We start from the raw sequence: 18167 nt of genomic DNA on the forward strand, positions 1-18167 counted from the left end.
TTTCACTTGTCATCCCCAAAGCCAAAACCTACTTTGGCCGCCTTTCCTTCCAGTTCTCTACTGCCAATGACTGGAACAAATTGCAAAAAGTTGGAGACTTACAGTATATCTCCCTCACTAACTTTAAGAGTCAGCTGTCAGAGCAACTTACCAATCGCTGCAGCTGTACATAGCCCATCTGTAAATAGCCCATCCAACCAACTACCTACCTCATCCCCATATTTGTTTTAGTTTTTCTGTTCTTTTGCACACCAGTATTTCTTACTTGATTTTGAACGCTTTATCTGGATACTTTTTATGCATTTCTAAATATAAAGCTAGCAATAAGTATCCCCTTTGCCCTTTTCTTTAACAAAAGGTATGGCATACCTTCACTCAATTTGAGCCCTGTTTTTAAATGAACACACCAAGCCCTTCCCAGACACCGAGGTATTTAAGGAGTGCATGGCGAAAGTATTGGAGGATTTGGCTATACCGACAAAAATCTATGCATTGCATAATTGCATCCATCAAACAGGTAAACCAACCTCTTATTTTTGCGGGAAAGAGTAGGCTTCGACAAAGGCATCTTGTTGCTAGTGAAGTCGAATTAAAATAAAGACAGTTGTTGAAATTAAGTACTTTCAGCACCATTTGCTGTCCACGTTGCCTCAGCAACTCAAAAGCTGATGTCTTCTCCTGCACACTCTCTCCTCAATAATAAGTTAATGATTGAAAAAGTGTCTCATGCAATTGTAATACATTTGGTCTCCAGTCTATGGGCTTCAGAAAAACCACATAGGCTACTACTCTTTCTACCGTAGGCTATATCATTTTGTTCAATTAATTTGATGGAGCGTGGTGGAGCGCCTATGCGCTGAGTCTCTGGGCATGGATAAGCAAAATATTTTGCACCCCTGCCTTTGGCAAAGTGGGCTCTGTTTATAATGGGGCGGCATCAACATTCACCTACTGTAAATAGTCCTCATGCCACTGAGTGAGAGAAGTTATCATTGTTTTTGGGCAGAATAATATGCGGTGTTATGTGTTGTTGGAGATCTTGGTCAGTTTAGCTCAGAAAATGCCTCCTTGGACTGCCTAATCAGGCAGCCCGTGGGGCCTAATCGTGTAATTATATTTAGAATCCATATTAATTCAGTAGCATTTCTGTGGGCCTAGTCATAAAGATGTGTCAACTTGTATTGTGGCATAAACACAATCAGTCATGACTGTCAAACAATCACTTCAAATGGCTCCTTTACTAGACTACCCGCATACATTCATCCACTCGCAACATATTTCCAGCCTCCAAATAGTCGTTAATGGAAAGAGACATCTGTTCACCCAAAACACCAAAAAGTGAAATGACATTTGGTGATTGTCATTAGGCCAGAATTAATGCCTCCACTGCTGTCCGCATGCATTTCTGCCCTGGCAAATTTCAGTGTTCTCGTCTAACCACGTCGCATTTTGGAGCATAGGATATACTCTAGGCCGACCACCTGTTTTCAAGTCCATTCACTCATATTAATGCCTCTGCCATATGGTAATAATAAATCATGTTGTAATAGCCTACAGTTTTCTTAACATTTTGTTTTCATTATTGTGATATGCTTTACCGGTACAGCATAACCCCACTATTTATTTTACCGTGATTCTGTACAAGACCATACCGCCTTACTTTCACCCCTGTGTCTGACTCTTCTGGCTGCAAAGTTAATGACTGGTGTGTTTGACACTTCCTGCAGAGTGAATGACTGCATCTTGAGAGTAAACGAGGCAGACGTGAGGGATGTGACCCACAGTAAGGCCGTGGAGGCCCTAAAAGTGGCCGGCTGCATCGTCAGGCTCTACGTCCGCAGGAGAAAAGTCCTCTCAGAGAAGATCATGGAGCTCAAACTAGTCAAAGGTCCTAAAGGTAAGAAAACCATGGAGCTCAAACTTGTCAAAGGTCCTGAAGGTAAGAAAACCATGGTGCTCAAACTAGTCAAAGGTCCTGAAGGTAAGAATACCATAGAGCTCAAAGTAATTAATAGGACCAAAAGTTTAGAAAACCATAGATCTCAAAGTAATTAATAGGTCCTGAAGGTAAGGGAGATTAAAGCTAGACACAGTGATATGATATCATCATATAACATATTGTGGTCCTTCTGTAGCTCAGTTGGTAGAGCATGGCGCTTGTAACGCCAGGGTAGTGGGTTCGATCCCCGGGACCACCCACCCATACATAGAATGTATGCACACATGACTGTAAGTCGCTTTGGATAAAAGCGTCTGCTAAATGGCATATATTATATATTATTATATATATTATTATATATTATATATATATTATCATACATCGCAGGGTGACTTCCTATACATAAGTCTACCTTAAAATGTGTTGAACTGATGGATACCTTTATGATGCTTGTTGTTGACTCTCTGACTCTCTGTGCTCCTAGTGATACCCTCTGAATGACACCCTGAGAGGATTAATACAGTTCCAATACGGCTTTATTGTTGTAATACACTCCCCTCACTCCCCTTCTCTCTCTCCCTCTCTCTACCCTTCTCTTTTCCCTGTCTCTCTCTTACTCTTTTCCTCCCTACTTCTGTCTCCAGGGCTAGGGTTCAGTATTGCGGGGGGAGTATGGAACCAGCACATTCCAGGCGACAACAGCATCTATGTCACCAAGATCATTGAGGGAGGGGCTGCACACAAAGACGGGAGGTTGCAAATAGGAGACAAACTATTGGCTGTAAGGCCCTGTAACTTCATCTTCTCCTTACTGAAAGACAGTACCCACTGGGCACAGACGTCAGTTCAATGTCTAGTTTTGGTTTTATATTTAATTGAGTTGTCAACTAACGTTAAATTCAACCTGAAATCAACAACAAAAACATGAACCATGTCATTGGATTTAGATTTAAAGTTGTGGTCCTCTGTAGCTCAGTTGCAACGACAGGATAGTGGGTTTGATTCCACCAATACGTAAAACAAATGCGTAAAATGCACACATGACTAAGTCGCTTGGGATAAAAGTGTCTGCTAAATGACATATGATATTATTGTTTTTTATAAAGTTGAGTGAAAAACAGACATTTTCAAAATTCCTTTACATTGATTACTTTTTGCAAATCCAATCAGTTTTCCACGTTGATTCTAGGGCTGGGAATTCCCAGTGAACTCACTATATGATATTCTCACGATACTTAGGTGCCGATACGATATGTATAGCGATTCTCATTATGCTATATACACTACCAGTCAAAAGTTTGGAGACACCTACTCATTACATGGTTTTTCTTTGTTTGTACTATTTTCTACATTGTAGAATAATAGTGAAGACATCAAACTATGAAGTAACACATATGGAATCATGTAAACAAAAAAGGGTTAAACAAATCAAAATCATTTTTATATTTGAGATTCTTCAAAGTAGCTACCCATTGCCTTGATGACAGTTCTGCACACTCTTAGCATTCTCTCAACCAGCTTCATGAGGAATGCTTTTCTAACAGGCTTGAAGGAGTTCTCACATATGCTGAGCACTTGTTGGCTGCTTTTCCTTCACTCTGTGGTTTCATCTGTGGATTATCGATTCGATAACCCGACCTGGCTAGAACCACAGTTTAAACCACAGTTGAATTGTTCTCTGTATTTTCCTAGGCACACACATACACATACATTAATCTCCCTCCCAGTCCAACCTAGTTGGAGTTATGTTTAATACTTTAATTATCCCTTATACATGCTACATAAACTATAATCCCTAATGGTTAAATTTCAGGGTAGAATTATTTAATCATTATCTTTAAACATATAGATTGTTTTATCAATCCACCCTTAATGACTAAATAATACACACTGATATATCAAACACTATATGGAAACATCAATGTCATACAAGAATAAACCAAACCAATACCTGTATTTACGTTCGATACTCATCAATGAATGTTCTATATCTAATTATAACTCTTCCTGTTAGGATTTTCATCATAATCTTCAGTTTGATCTAAATATTGAAGATAGTCTCATCTAACATTGGCTCCTCGTGGTTAGGCCTGGAGATCTGTATTCGTCCTCCCACTAGTTGGAGCTCGGAATCGGTCCGTATCTCACCATCTGTTGCATCATTGACTTCCCCAGAGTCCTGGAAATGAGACCTCGCATACACGGAATCAAACAACAGCCACATAATACCAACACAGTCATACAGGTGAAGGTTGCCCACAACACAGTGATTATGACATTTTCCATTTCCCAATAGTACCCCCAGGGAACTCCACCTGAAAAGGTCGCACAGGGAATTCAAAAATATTCTTTAGAAATATTTAACTTTCACACATTAACAAGTCCAATACCTCAAATGAAAGATAAACATCTTGTTCATCTACCCATCATGTCCGATTTTTTAAATGTTTTACAGCGAAAACACAACATATATTTATGTTAGACCACCACCAAATCAAAGGGAAAATGCAGCCATTTTTTCCAGCCAAAGATAGTCACAAAAGCAGGATTACAGATAAAATGAATCACTAATCTTTTGAAGATCTTCATCAGATGACACTCATATGACATGTTCGATAATATGCTTATTTATATCCACAAATCTCGGTTTACATTGACGCCATGTTCAGAACTGCCTCCAAAATATGCGGAGGAATTATTGAAAGCTACGCCAGATAACAGAAATACTCATCATAAACTTTGACTAAAGATACATGTTCTACATATAATTAAAGATACACTGGTTCTTAATGCAACCGCTGTGTCAGATTTGTTTTAAACGTTACGGAAAAAGCCTAACATTGCAATAATCTGAGACAGCGCTCAGACGTAAAAGTATTTCTCCGCCATGTTGGAGTCAACAGAAATACGAAATTACAACATAAATATTCCCTTACCTTTGATGAGCTTTCATCAGAATGTAGTGCAAGGAGTCCTGGTACCAAAATAAATCATTGTTTTGTTCCATAATGTCCAATACTAGTGTCCAATTCGCTGCATTTGCTATCACTTTCAGCTCACGTGCCCAAAAACGGACTGCTGGTCCAAGACAACTCGCACGAAAACTTCAAAAATATATATTCCAGGTCGAATAAACTGGTCAAACTAAGTAGAGAATCAATCTTCAGGATGTTATTTTCATATATGTCCAATAACGTTCCAACCGGATCATACGTTTTCAGCTGCAGCCAAATGGAACGCCGGTGGCACCCACAGAGAAATGCGCCACAGGAAAATGGCATTCTGTCGGGACACTGACTATTTCCCCTCCCATTCGGTCAACGTTCACAGCAAATGCTCCATTCCACCCTCTACTGAATGAGGACATCTAGTGGAAGGCGTAGGAAGTGCTACCAGGTCCATATCTTGTTGGGAAAGGAGGGGGCGATGATGTCAAAGTTGACACACAGTCAGAATTTCACTTTGGAAGATTGCCTGCCCTATGAGTTCTGTTATACTCACAGACATAATTCAAACAGTTGAAGAAACTTCAGAGTGTTTCCTATCCAATAGTAATAATAATATGCATATATTAGCAATCTAGGACAGAGTAGGATGCAGTTCACTATGGGCACGCAATTCATCCAAAGTGAAAATACTGCCCCCTATCCTCAACATGTTAAACCAGCCAGGGCCTGGTTATCGGGGATAAAAGTACAACATTCCGATCCGAATATCACACACACCCCTCCCTTCTCAGCCAGTAGCATATCCAATGCTATTCTATTCTGCCATTCCATCAAACTAGTTGCAGCTGATAACCCTTTTATCGCATCTCTATTATAGTTGATGAAACGCTGTTGGTTATAGTACGTATAATTTATCCAATTTACAGTTTTTTTGAGAGTTGACCACCAGAAGATGCTTGATTCCAATCCAGCCAATATCTGATTCCTAGCTTTGAACTCATCAGGCACCCCCCTTGGAACCCCAAATGCTATCAATGTAAACTCTATTGTCAAAGGACCCTGATGGAGCAATCCTTCTCTCTCTTCTACCTGGCACTTGGTCTTTGTGTTTGATAAGGGTATGAAGGGCATGCCTAACTGTACAAATGCACAAATACCGGTCCAATTTGTAGGCAGGTTCGGCCACAGCTTCATGCCTCCACACAACCACCAGACATCCGCTCTAGGCCTTTTTATCTTACTAAAGTCCTCAGAACTCAACCACCCAGTCAGGTCCCTCATTGTCTCGTCGGTTGTAACATTCTCTGTCCTATTGCATGTTCTTACTTCCCCTATGTCCCGTCCGTGTGTGTTGTATCGAGCCATACAATAATAGTTTCCTCCAGCAACTGTGAAAGGGGGAAGTCTGGATGTGATGGGCACATGGGGATACAGATAAGGAAGGCTTCGCTGCCTTCATGAACAGCTTTACCATATAGGCCATTCCCCTGGGTGAATTAATTCCATTGAGTGGAAAGGGGATGGTTGTCTGAGGTTTGGCTGTGGTGCAGGCATAACATTCTTCTTTAGCTACTGATCTAGCTGTATACTGAATCCATTCCAACCATAGGTTGGAATCCCCAAACCCAGTCTCCACCTCAATCACTTCCTTAAGATCTTTCGTCTGAACTATCCGCACCGGTCCTTGGCTCTGGATGACTACACTGGTAATATCCATTTTGTCAGGGGAACTGCTTGGACTCTGACTGGCCGTAAAACTATCACCGGCTCTAACCTCTGCTACCCGGAATGGTACCGTAGTGTCGAACAACATACCAAAACCAACATACCATAACCCAAGATCCTCTTTCTTTACATTTTTTATGGTATTTCATACCTTTATGCAATACAGCCCTTGCTCCGGATTACAGTCAAAAACCCTCACCGTTACTATACTCCATCTGTTTCCATATTGGGAGTGTGGATTTACATAGCCTTCTCTCTCTGTGAGCTATGACCTGATTCCATGAGTTACACAGGGACCTGCACAGATATCTTCCATAAAGGCCCATAGTTCTAGACTGCCAAGGGGTCAGACACCCCATTTGGTCTACATAGAACTCAACTGAAACATCCTTCCCTAGCTCAACTCTCACTTCCTTTGTACCCAGATTAAGTGACCTTTTGTACTTTGGTAATACAAAATCCTCATCTTCTACACTATGGGTCAAGTTACCACCTTCTGCCTTCTCAGGTGGGTCATGGTGTATTAGGAATATGGCTCCCACAATCAGATAGCTCAGACCAACCAGCACTCCTGTAAAGCCCCACCCCTTTCCAGAGAACATTTCACTAGCTAGAGGCCAACCCATACTTCCACTTCTATTGAACGCACACAGTGAGGATTGGGCGGGTTAGGGAATCTTCGTTAGAGAGGTGACCCCGAACCCTATTGGTATTCGGTTCTTCTACTACTCTGTGTTTGTTCGCCAGTGTCACTGTGTCTTACCCTCCCACAGTGTGTAATATGGACACAGGTGGCTCTTTCCTCTATTTGTACTGCAAAGGCTGTCACCAGTAGCACCTGGTATGGTCCTTTCCACTGTGGCTGTTTCCAGTCTTTTTTCTTGAGGGATTGGACCCAGACCCAGTCTCCTGGTTGGATGGAGTGAATCACCTTCTCCTGTAATTCACCTGTTGGACACAAAATCTTGGCCATACGGGTTTGGTTAACAAACAGTCTTCTCGTGTGTTCTGCTAGTATATCTTAAACTTCTATGTCTACCTGTTCTGGTCTCTCTAACTCTGGCATTTCTTTATGGTCTACCTGATTAGCTGAAATGTAATCCATTGTTTAAAGAAATAGATCCTAGTAAACCAACTCTAGGGATAATATCTTGACCTAATTTGTTAGTTACCATAATCGTGTCCGCCAAGGAAGTTGGGAACGCTTCTACCCATTTACTATATTTATCTATTATATTTTTAAAAATTAAGTAGTTCGTTATCTCATAGGCCACAACGTCTTTCCTAACCAGCAGTGTTTCCTAACCTGCTCTACCATCCTTGCTCCCTGTTGACACTTGGCTCCGCCCATGTGTCAATATTGCCGCATATCTAAACAGACTTAGATAGGCTGATACTGATCAATAGTAGCCAATTTGAAGTGCATATCTCTTCACCTCTCTTAGCTCTGCTAGCCCCCACCCTACCAGGATCTGTTTGATGGTACGGCTTATCCTGGGACGCAACACAGGGGCCCCTCATGTGTGTGTGTTTAGACCCTTCCTGTACTTCCTGTTCACCCACGACTGCGTGGCCACGCACAACTCCAACACAGTGGCGGTAGGCTTGATCACCAATGGCGATGAGACAGCATAAAGGGAGGAGGTCAGATGTCAATAAGACCAAGGGCTGTAGTGGAGCGGGTCAATAGCTTCAAGTTCCTTGTGGTCCACATCACTAAGGACTTAATATGGTCCACACACAACCGCACAGTTGTGAGGAGGTCACAATAGGTCCTCTTCCACCCCAGGAGACTGAAGAGACTTGGCATGGGCACTCGGATCCACAAAAAGTTCTACAACTGCACCATTGAGAACATGTTGACCTTCTGCACCACCGCTTGATATGGCAAATGCACTGCACTCGATCGAAAACCGCTACAGAGGGTGGTCTGGACAGCCCAGTACATCAAATCTATATCAGCTGAAAGGCCCAAATAAGTCACCCTTCTGCTACCGTCCGGCAAACGGTATCGGAGCATCGGCTCTAGGACCAACAAGCTTCAAGACAACTTCTACCCCCAAGCCATAACACTGATAAATAGTTAATTAAATGGTTACACAGACTATCTGCATTGACCCTATCTCAAATCTAATCAAATGTTATTTGTCACATACAGATGGTTAGCAGATGTTAAGTGAGTGTAGGCAAATGCTTGTGTTTCTAGTTACGACAATGCAGTAATAACCAACGAGTAATCTAATCTAACAATTTCACAACAGCTACCTTATACACACACACACAAGTGTAAAGGGATGAAGAATATGTACATAAAGATATATGAATGAGTGATGGTACAGAACGGCATAGGCAAGATGCAGTAGGTGGTATAGAGTACAGTATCTACATATGACATGAGTAATGTAGGGTATGCAAACATTATATTAAGTGGCATTGTTTAAAGTGGCTAGTGATACATTTTTTACATGTATGGCAGCAGCCACTCAGTGTTAGTGGTGGCTGTTTAACAGTCTGATGGCCTTGAGGTAGAAGCTGTTTTTCAGTCTCTCGGTCCCTGCTTTGATACACCTGTACTGACCTCGCCTTCTGGATGATAGCGGGGTGAACAAGCAATGGCTCGGGTGGTTGTTGTCCTTGATGATCCTTATGGCCTTCCTGTGACATCGGGTGGTGTAGGTGTCCTGTGTGTGTGTGCCATTCAAAGGGTGAATAGGCAAGACAAAAGATTTAAGTGCCTTTGAAATGGATATGTTTCAGGTGCACCGGCTTGAGTCTGTGAAGCACTGCAACACTGCTTGGTTTTTCATGTTCAACAGTTTACCGTGTATGAAGAATGGTCCACCACCCAACGGACATCCATCCAACTTGACAGAACTATGAGTAGCTATGGAGTCAACATGGGTCAGCATCCCTGTGGAACGATTTTGACATCTTTGACATTAAAAAAAAAATAAATACAGAAATATCTCATTTATCACACGCCTGAGTAAATACAGTTGAAGTCAGAAGTTTACATACACCTTAGCCAAATACATTTAATCTAAATTTTTCACAATTCCTGACATTTAATCCTAGTAAAACTTCCTTGTCTTAGGTCAGTTAGGATCACCACTTTATTTTAAGAATGTGAAATGTCAGACTAATAGTAGAGAGAATGATTTTTTATTTTTTTTATTTTATTTCATCACATTCCCAGTGGGTCATAAGTTTACATACACTCAATTAGTATTTGGTAGCATTGCCATTAAATTGTTTAACTTGGGTCAAACGTTCCGGGTAGCCTCCCACAAGCTTCTCACAATAAGTTGAGTGAATTTTGGCCCATTCCTCCTGACAGAGCTGGTCAGGTTTGTAGGCCTCCTTGCTCGCACACACTTTTTCAGTTCTGCACACACATTTTCTATAGGATTGAGGTCAGGGCTTTGTGATGGCCACTCCAACACCTTGACTTTGTTGTCCTTAAGGCATTTTGACACAACTTTGGAAGTATGCTTGGGGTCATTGTCCATTTGGATGACCCATTTGTGACCAAGCTTTAACTGATGTCTTGAGATGTTGCTTCAATATTTCCACATACTTTTCCTTCCTCATGACGCTGTCTATTTTGTGTAGTGCACCAGTCCCTCCTGCAGCAAAGCACCCCCACAACATGATGCTGCCACCCCCGTGTTTCACGGTTGGGATGGTGTTCTTCGGCTCGCTAGCATCCCCCTTTTTCCTCCAAACATAACGATGGTCATTATGACCAAACAGTTATATTTTTGTTTCCGCAGACCTAATGTTCTGGCTGTGCCGCGTGGAGATTATAACAGTGCCGGGTGGAGATTATAGCAGAACATGGCCAAGATGTTCAAATGTTCATAAATTACCAGCATGGTCAAATAATAATGATCACAGTAGTTGTCGAGGGTGCAGCAAGTCAGCACCTCAGGAGTAAATGTCAGTTGGCTTTTCATAGCCGATCATTAAGAGTATCTCAACCGCTCCTGCTGTCTCTAGAGAGTTGAAAACAGCAGGTCTGGGACAGGTAGCACGTCCGGTGAACAGATCAGGGTTCCATTGCCGCAGGCAGAACAGTTGAAACTGGAGCAGCAGCACGGCCAGGTGGACTGGGGACAGTAAGGAGTCATCATGCCAGGTAGTCCTGAGGGCTCAGGTCCTCCGAGAGAAAGAAAGAGAGAATTAGAGAGAGCATACTTACATTCACACAGGACACCGGATAAGACAGGAGAAGTATTCCAGATATAACAAAATGACCCTTGCCCCCTGACACAAACTACTGCAGCATAAATACTGGAGGCTGAGACAGGAGGGGTCAGGAGACACTGTGGCCCCATCCGATGATACCCCACGGACAGGGCCAAACAGGAAGGATATAAGCAAGGATTTCACTGTGAAGTCGATACCTGTTGTATTCGGTGCATGTGACAAATACAAATTGATTTGATTCTTTAAGGGACTTAGATTAAGTTTTGTTGTGCCTTGTTAAAAATGCCAGCCTGTTTGCCTGCTATGTCAGCTACTGTATGTAACTACATGCTAAATCAACTGAAAAGCCAAATGACCACCTCTCTCTCCTTCCAGGTAAACAGCGCTTGTCTTGAGGAGGTGAGTCACGAGGATGCCGTGGAGGCCTTGAAAAACACCCCCGATGTGGTTTACTTGAACGTGGCGAAACCCACCAGTGTCTTCATGAACGACAGCTTCGCTCCGCCCGACATCACCAACTGTGAGTGCACACACATACATATATGCATACACACACACACACACACACGCACACATGGTGATCACAATCTTTCCACTCATCCCAGGGCAGCTGTGACAGACAGCGGGTTATTTGAAAGGAGCCATGTGGTGTGGACCAAACCAAATGGCTGGCTGCTGTTGCTGGCTGCTGTCCCCCATAGCTACAGTAGTAATCCAGTAGTCACAGTGAGGGAGTAGGCCTATATCTTGACCAATTACTGATCATCAGAATTGGGCTTACAGTAGTCGGTATAATGTGAGCCAATTTAATTATCGCTGAATATACTCCCATGGATGTCCCCCGGTCTACTAAGAACTGAAATCAATCAATGACCAGTTGTGGTTTGATAGTAGCCTACATAGCAATATCAACCAACAAGGATGGCAGAGCCGAGCGTTGGTATTATTCACTTAAAACAATGCCTCCTGTCTCACAGTACTGGACTGATGAGGTTGTAGTTTGACTTTGACCAAACATAATGGGAAATATGACATTGGTGGAAAACATTGGTTTAATCACTGTTCAGGTCACATTCAAATAGGCTCTTTAAAACCTGTCACCTATAAACACCTTTATCATAGATATTGGTCATTTTTCTCACTTCAAGAAACTACAAGCATTGCTTTTAGTTAATATACCTATGCTTATATTAAAATATCCCTTATTTTTTAGTAGCTCACTTCAGTTTTGCATGGTTGCCTAAGGCAACTCCCATATTGTAACTCCCATATTTTACCTGGACAACATTATTGAGAGTTCTGTTCTGGTGCTTATGCCATTATTGAAGATTGTGTTCATTTAAGGAGATTACCTACCCCTGCCAGCCATGTGTTTTATAGTTTCCTGATCTACCTCTCTGTCTACACCAGGGAAGGCTCAAGTAGAAAGTGAGTTATTAGCCTAGTGTAGCCTAGCTCCTCACTCACTAAGCAGCATTTTATTACAGTTTATCATAGCATTAGCTGTTAATGCTAACTTGCTATCTACACACTGAGGCCTGTTGTGTGTGTATTTTGTCTTTAGCATATTCCCCTCACAAGGACAACCATATCACCCCATCCAACTACCATAGCCAGCCCCATACCCCCGACACACCCGGGCGCTACTCACCCATCCCCAAGAGCATATTGGGAGACGACGAGATCACAAGGTAAGCTGTGTGATAATGAACACACGCCATTTGACCACTTTTACAAAGGGTTTCAAATCAAATGTTTTTTTTATAACATGTGCCGAATATAACAGGTGTAGGTAGACCTTACAGTGAGATGTTTACTTACGAGCCCCTAACCAACAATGCAGTTTAAAAAATACGGATAGGAATAAGAAATAAAAGTAAGAAGTAATTAAAGAGCAGCAGTAAAATAGCATTATGTTTTGGTACAGAGTCAATGTGTGGGGGCACAGGTTAGTTGAGATAATACTGTATGTACATGAAGGTAGAGTTATTAAAGTGACTATGGATAGATGATAACAACAGAGAGTAGCAGCGGTGTAAAAGGGGGGGCAATGCAAATAGTCCTTTTGATTAGGTGTTCAGGAGTCTTATGGCTTGGGGGGGTAGAAGCTGTTTAGAAGCCTCTTGCACCTAGACTTGGTGCTCCGGTACGAACAGTCTATGACTAGGGTGGCTGGAGTCTGACAATTTTAAGGGCCTTCCTCTGACACCACTTGGTATACAGGTCCTGGATGGCAGAAAGCTTGGCCCCAGTGATGTACTAGGCCGGTCGCACTACCCTCTGTAGTGCCTTGCGGTTGGAGACCGAGCAGTTGCCATACCAGGCGGTGATGCAACCAGTCAGGGTGCTCTTGACGGTGCAGCTGTAGAACCTTTTGAGGATCTGAGGACCCATGCCAAATCTTTTCAGTCTCATGGCTTAGTTTTTGCTCTACAATGCACTGTCAACTGTGGGACCTTACATAGACAGGCGTGTGCCTTTCCAAATCATGTCCAGTCAATTGAATTTACCACAGGTGGACTCCAAATAAGTTGTAAAAACATCTCAAGGATGATCAATGGAAACAAGATGCACCTGAGCTCAATTTCGAGTCTCATAGCAAAGGGTCTGAATACTTACGTAAATACGGTACCTGTTTTTTATATTTAATACATTTGCAAAAATGTGCAAACATTTTGCTTTGATTATGGGTTATTGTGTGTAGATTGATGAGGGGAAACAAATAATTTAATACATTTTAGAAAAAGGGTGTAACGTAATAAAATGGGGAAAAAGGAAGGGGTCTGAATACTTTCCAAATGCACTGTACATAGGGCAGCAGCCTCTAAGGTGCAGGGTTGAGTAACCGGGTGGTAGCCAGCTAATGACGGTGACTGAGTTCAGGTCAGGGTACTGGGTAGAGGCCGGCTAGTGATGGCTATTTAACAGTCTGATGGCCTTGAGATTGAAGCTGTTTTTCAGTCTTACGGTCCCAGCTTTGATGCAGCTGTACTGACCGCGCCTTCTGGATGATAGTGGGGTGAGCAGGCCGTGGCTCAGGTGGTTGATGAGCTTTTTGACCATTCTGTGACATTGGGTACTGTAAATGTCCTTGAGTGCAGTCAGGGTACCCTCTCGAGAGTCGTGCGGTTGCGGGCAATGCAATGCCATACCAGGCGTTGATACAGCCCGACAGAATGCTCTCAATTTTGCATTTGTAAAAGTTTTTGAGGGTCTTAGGAGCCAAGCCAAATTTCTTCATCCCTCTGAGGTTGAGGAGGCACTGTTGCGCCTTCTTCACCACACTGTCTGTGTGGAGTGGACCATTTCAGATTGTCAGTGATGTGAATGCGCTCTGGAATATTGTCGGGTCCCGCAGCCTTGCGGGTATTGACCTGATTAAAGACCTTTTTCACGTCGGCCTCTGAGAGCAAGATCACCCAATCCTCTGGGTCGGTAACCGCCCTCACACCCCGCACGATGTTGTCAAAGCTTGCATAAAATGAATTGAGTTCGTCTGGTAGAGAGGCATTGTTGGGCAGATCACGGTTGGGTATGCTTGCTTGTGGGTAGAATAACAGTGGTCTAAGACTTTATCGCCCCTGGACTGGTGCACTTCACAAAGTAGATGGCATCATGAGGAACGCAAATTATGTGGATATATTGAAGCAACATCTCAAGACGTCAGTCAGGAAGTTAAAGCTTGGTTGCAAATGGGTCCAAATGGACAATAACCCCAAGCATACTTCCAAAGTTGTGGCAAAATGGCTTAAGGACAACAAAGTCAAGGTATTGGAGTGGCCATCACAAAGCCCTGACCTCAATCCTATAGAACATTTGTGGGCTGAACTGAAAGAGCGTGTGCGAGCATGGAGGCCTACAAACCTGACTCAGTTACACCAGCTCTGTGAGGAGGAATGGCCCAACATTCACCCAAATTATTGTGGGAAGCTAGTGGAAGGCTACTCGAAACATTTGACCCAAGTTAAACAATGATACCAAATACTTATTGAGTGTATGTAAACGTCTGACCCACTGGGAATGTGATGAAAGAAATGAAAGCTGAAATAAATCCTTCTCTCTACTATTATTCTGACATTTCACATTATTAAAATAAAGTGGTGATCCTAACTGACCTAAGACAGGGAATTTTTATTAGGATTAAATGCCAGGAATTGTGAAAAACTGAGTAAATGTATTTGGCTAAGGTGTATGTAAACTTCTGACTTCAACTGTATTTACTCAGGGTGTGGTAAATTAGATATTTCTGTATTTCATTTTCAATAAATTAGCAAAAAATGTTTCAAAACATGTTTCACAATTGTCGCTATGGGGTTATTTCATCCATTTTTAATTCAGGCTGTAACAACAAAATGTAACATCAATCAAGGGGTATGAATACTTTCTGAAGGCACTGTATCTCCTCCTCATCTTTCGACTACTCCTCCTCCAGCCATCTCTTTCTCTGTCAGTCTCCAGCTATCTACCCCTTCTTTCCCTCACTCTCCCACTCTTGTTCTCTCTCTCTCTGTCTCTGCTAACTCTCTCCCTCTCTATGCCCCCTCTCTCCCTGTCTCTATCTCTGCCATCTCCCTCTCTCGCCTATCTCTCTGTATCTCTCTGCCCTCTCTCTCTCTCTCTCTTGCTCTGTCTGCTGCTGGAATTGGCAGATAAAGTTATGAAAGATGAACGGTGTTGAAGCTAGTGGGAGGCCAGCTGTGTAACTCCTAGGGAGATACGTCTGGGGGGCAGGGAGGTGAGCCAGACAAGCTCTGGTCACCTTGGGCGGCTTTCTCCTGCCACAGCAGAGAGCAAGAGAGAGAGAGACATACAGTGCTGTCATAAGTACGAACAGATTGCCAGGCCACAGCAGGGACCACAGCAGTCCATTTCTCAGTCTCTCAGCCTCAAACACATCCACTGGACCTTACAGACAGAGGCAGACACTAAGTATGATTTATATGTAGTCCACACACACACACACACACACACACACACACACACACACACACACACACACACACACACACACACACACACACACACACACACACACACACACACACACACACACACACACACACACACACACACACACACACACACACACACACACACATACACAAACAGGCAGACAAACACACACACACTGAAGTGTGCTGCCAATTGTCTTGTCACTCTGCTTTGCTCCCTCTCCATGCTCGCTGTTGCCGTGAGCAATGAAATGAGAAAGAAAACAGAAAAAGAAAGAGTGAGAGTGAGAGTGAGAGTGAGAGTGAGAGAGAGAGAGAGAGAGAGAGAGAGAGAGAGAGAGAGAGAGAGAGAGAGAGAGAGAGAGAGAGAGAGAGGCAGAATGTTTGCCCAAGTGAGAAAGAAAATAGAGAAAGAGTGGCAGAGAGAGAGGGAGAGAGAGCGTTAAGATCATAATGGTAGAGGTCATGTAAAAAAGCTTGTTCAGTAAAATTGTACAAATTTCTCCTCGTAATAATGCCTGGTTTTGCCCTATGAGTCCTAACATCTCTAATACAAACAATAGGCCAGTGATCACTAATATCCAGGGAGAAAACACCACTAGCCACACATTTCTCTGGAGTATTTGTAAACATAAGGTAAATTCTTGTTGATTTAGTATAATCCCTCAGATTTGGATGTGTGGGTTTAGTAATCAACTGAGTGAGGTTTAGGTTATTACAAAAATCCTTTAAACAGTCTGTCTTGGGTTCCCCAGGACAGGTTAAAGTCACCTACGACCATCTCTTTACCTGTCCTAACCCATCTCAGAAGTAGAAAAGGAAGCTATTAAATCAGTTAACAAACATTTCTTCGTGGAGGAATGGCAGTAGACTTCCAGAACAGTTACTTTAGAATTATAACCTAGTTGAAGACTTAAAGCTATAAATTCAAATGGTTTAGGACTGGACAAAGCCTTTAAAAGAGACAGAGAAAGGTTACTTTTTGTATAGATAGAATGGTGTGTTGTTGAAATCAGCCCTGAAAACTTTAAAACCACCAATAGTAAACTCAGAATCCACCATTTTCTAAGATAACCATGTTTCTGATCAAAATTAAAATATCTGGATCTGCCTGAGAAGCCCAGATCTTGATGTGGTCCATTTTTGTCCAAAGGCTGCAAACATTTAGGTGCATGAATTTCAAACCTTGTCAGGCTTCAAAATGACCTGGTGTCAATAAAAGCCGGATCATAAAAGCAAGGGAAATTAAATTGTCAAAATTTACCCCAATCTGCCCTACATATTGTTTATCTATCACTGTTTTCTGGGGGCGTTGAGATTTAATAATAGTAGGGATTACCTGAGACAGCAGCGGCTTCACTTTACAATATAAATTAGTACAAATGCTAATGGGGGTACCCTCCTTTCTAGCCATAGCAGGGCTAGTAAAAGAGCATAAGAGTCCATTTCTCAGAGCTAACCTGGTAGTGATTAGATAGTGTCCACGCGCCAAAGTGATTTGGGTGAATTCCATCATCCTTGAAAAGTGTTTTCTATTTCCAAATGGTATCAAAATTGTCGATAAAAGTAATGCCTGCAGATCGACAGACTTTCAGCCAGTCATGGAGCGCTAGCGGTCTACTGAATAAGCCACTTCTATGACCCAGTGGAGGAAGAGGGCCAGAGATGAACAGACACTTCTTTAAGTCTTTCATCTTGTGAACAAGGTCTATCAAATATTTTTAAGCTGCTCCGATCTGGCCAACTTAATGTCATCCAACCCCACATTAACTATGACGCACAGCTTCGTGAAGCAACCTGGTGATATCCTGATCTTTGCCCCAGGTACAGTCTTTGCCCCAGGTACAGTCTTTGCCCCAGGTACAGATGTGTGCCTCACCATCGAACTCAACACAATCGCCGGAATGATCCGGCTTCTGTCGTGGCTCCAATCAGATTGCTAGGCCAGAGCCACAGATCTCACCTGAGAAGAGGGCTGAGACACAGGCTGCGTGCAGGCCGCAACAGCCAACAGCTCTGATCCAGAGAGCACGGCCTAGGGGAGGGGAGGGGGGCCGCGGTGGTCCAGGCCTTGCCCAGGCAGTTGCTTGACTAGGACAGGGAGAGGTAGCTGGATGGGTATCCACAGCCATGGAGGGAACATCTAAGTCCCCGGCTGAAGAAAGCGGGGACTGGCTCAAAGAGATTTGAGAGTCTTAAATCCGGACACGGGGGAAGAAGGCAGGCGCGCCTCGAACGATTCCTCTCCTTCTTTCTGGTTCCAATACGCATCCAATACGCTCACCTGGAGTCGAACAATGCGCAGCCATTTTCTGGTTCAAGCTAGTATAGGGGTGCAATGGTGGAAATGTATGATAGTCGAGGAAGGTCCCATTATGATTCTCTTGTATGTTT

At 42.9% G+C, this 18167-nt stretch overlaps 1 protein-coding gene across 2 annotated transcripts in view; it reads left to right on the plus strand.

Moving 5' to 3' along the window:
- Positions 1–18167, plus strand: part of LOC118358901 (discs large homolog 1-like protein) — a 202501-nt gene that overhangs the window by 124578 nt on the left and 59756 nt on the right. For both annotated transcript variants that reach the window (XR_008080034.1, XM_052480206.1), the window contains 4 exons: positions 1728–1897; positions 2584–2720; positions 11197–11341; positions 12386–12512. Coding sequence is in view for 1 of the 2 variants with exons in the window: in XM_052480206.1 (XP_052336166.1) it covers positions 1728–1897; positions 2584–2720; positions 11197–11341; positions 12386–12512 (579 nt within the window). In the remaining variant the exon portion in view is untranslated. The remainder of the gene's footprint in view (positions 1–1727; positions 1898–2583; positions 2721–11196; positions 11342–12385; positions 12513–18167) is intronic.

Source organism: Oncorhynchus keta, chromosome 26, assembly GCF_023373465.1.
Source record: "Oncorhynchus keta strain PuntledgeMale-10-30-2019 chromosome 26, Oket_V2, whole genome shotgun sequence".
Classification (NCBI taxonomy): Eukaryota; Metazoa; Chordata; class Actinopteri; order Salmoniformes; family Salmonidae; genus Oncorhynchus; species Oncorhynchus keta.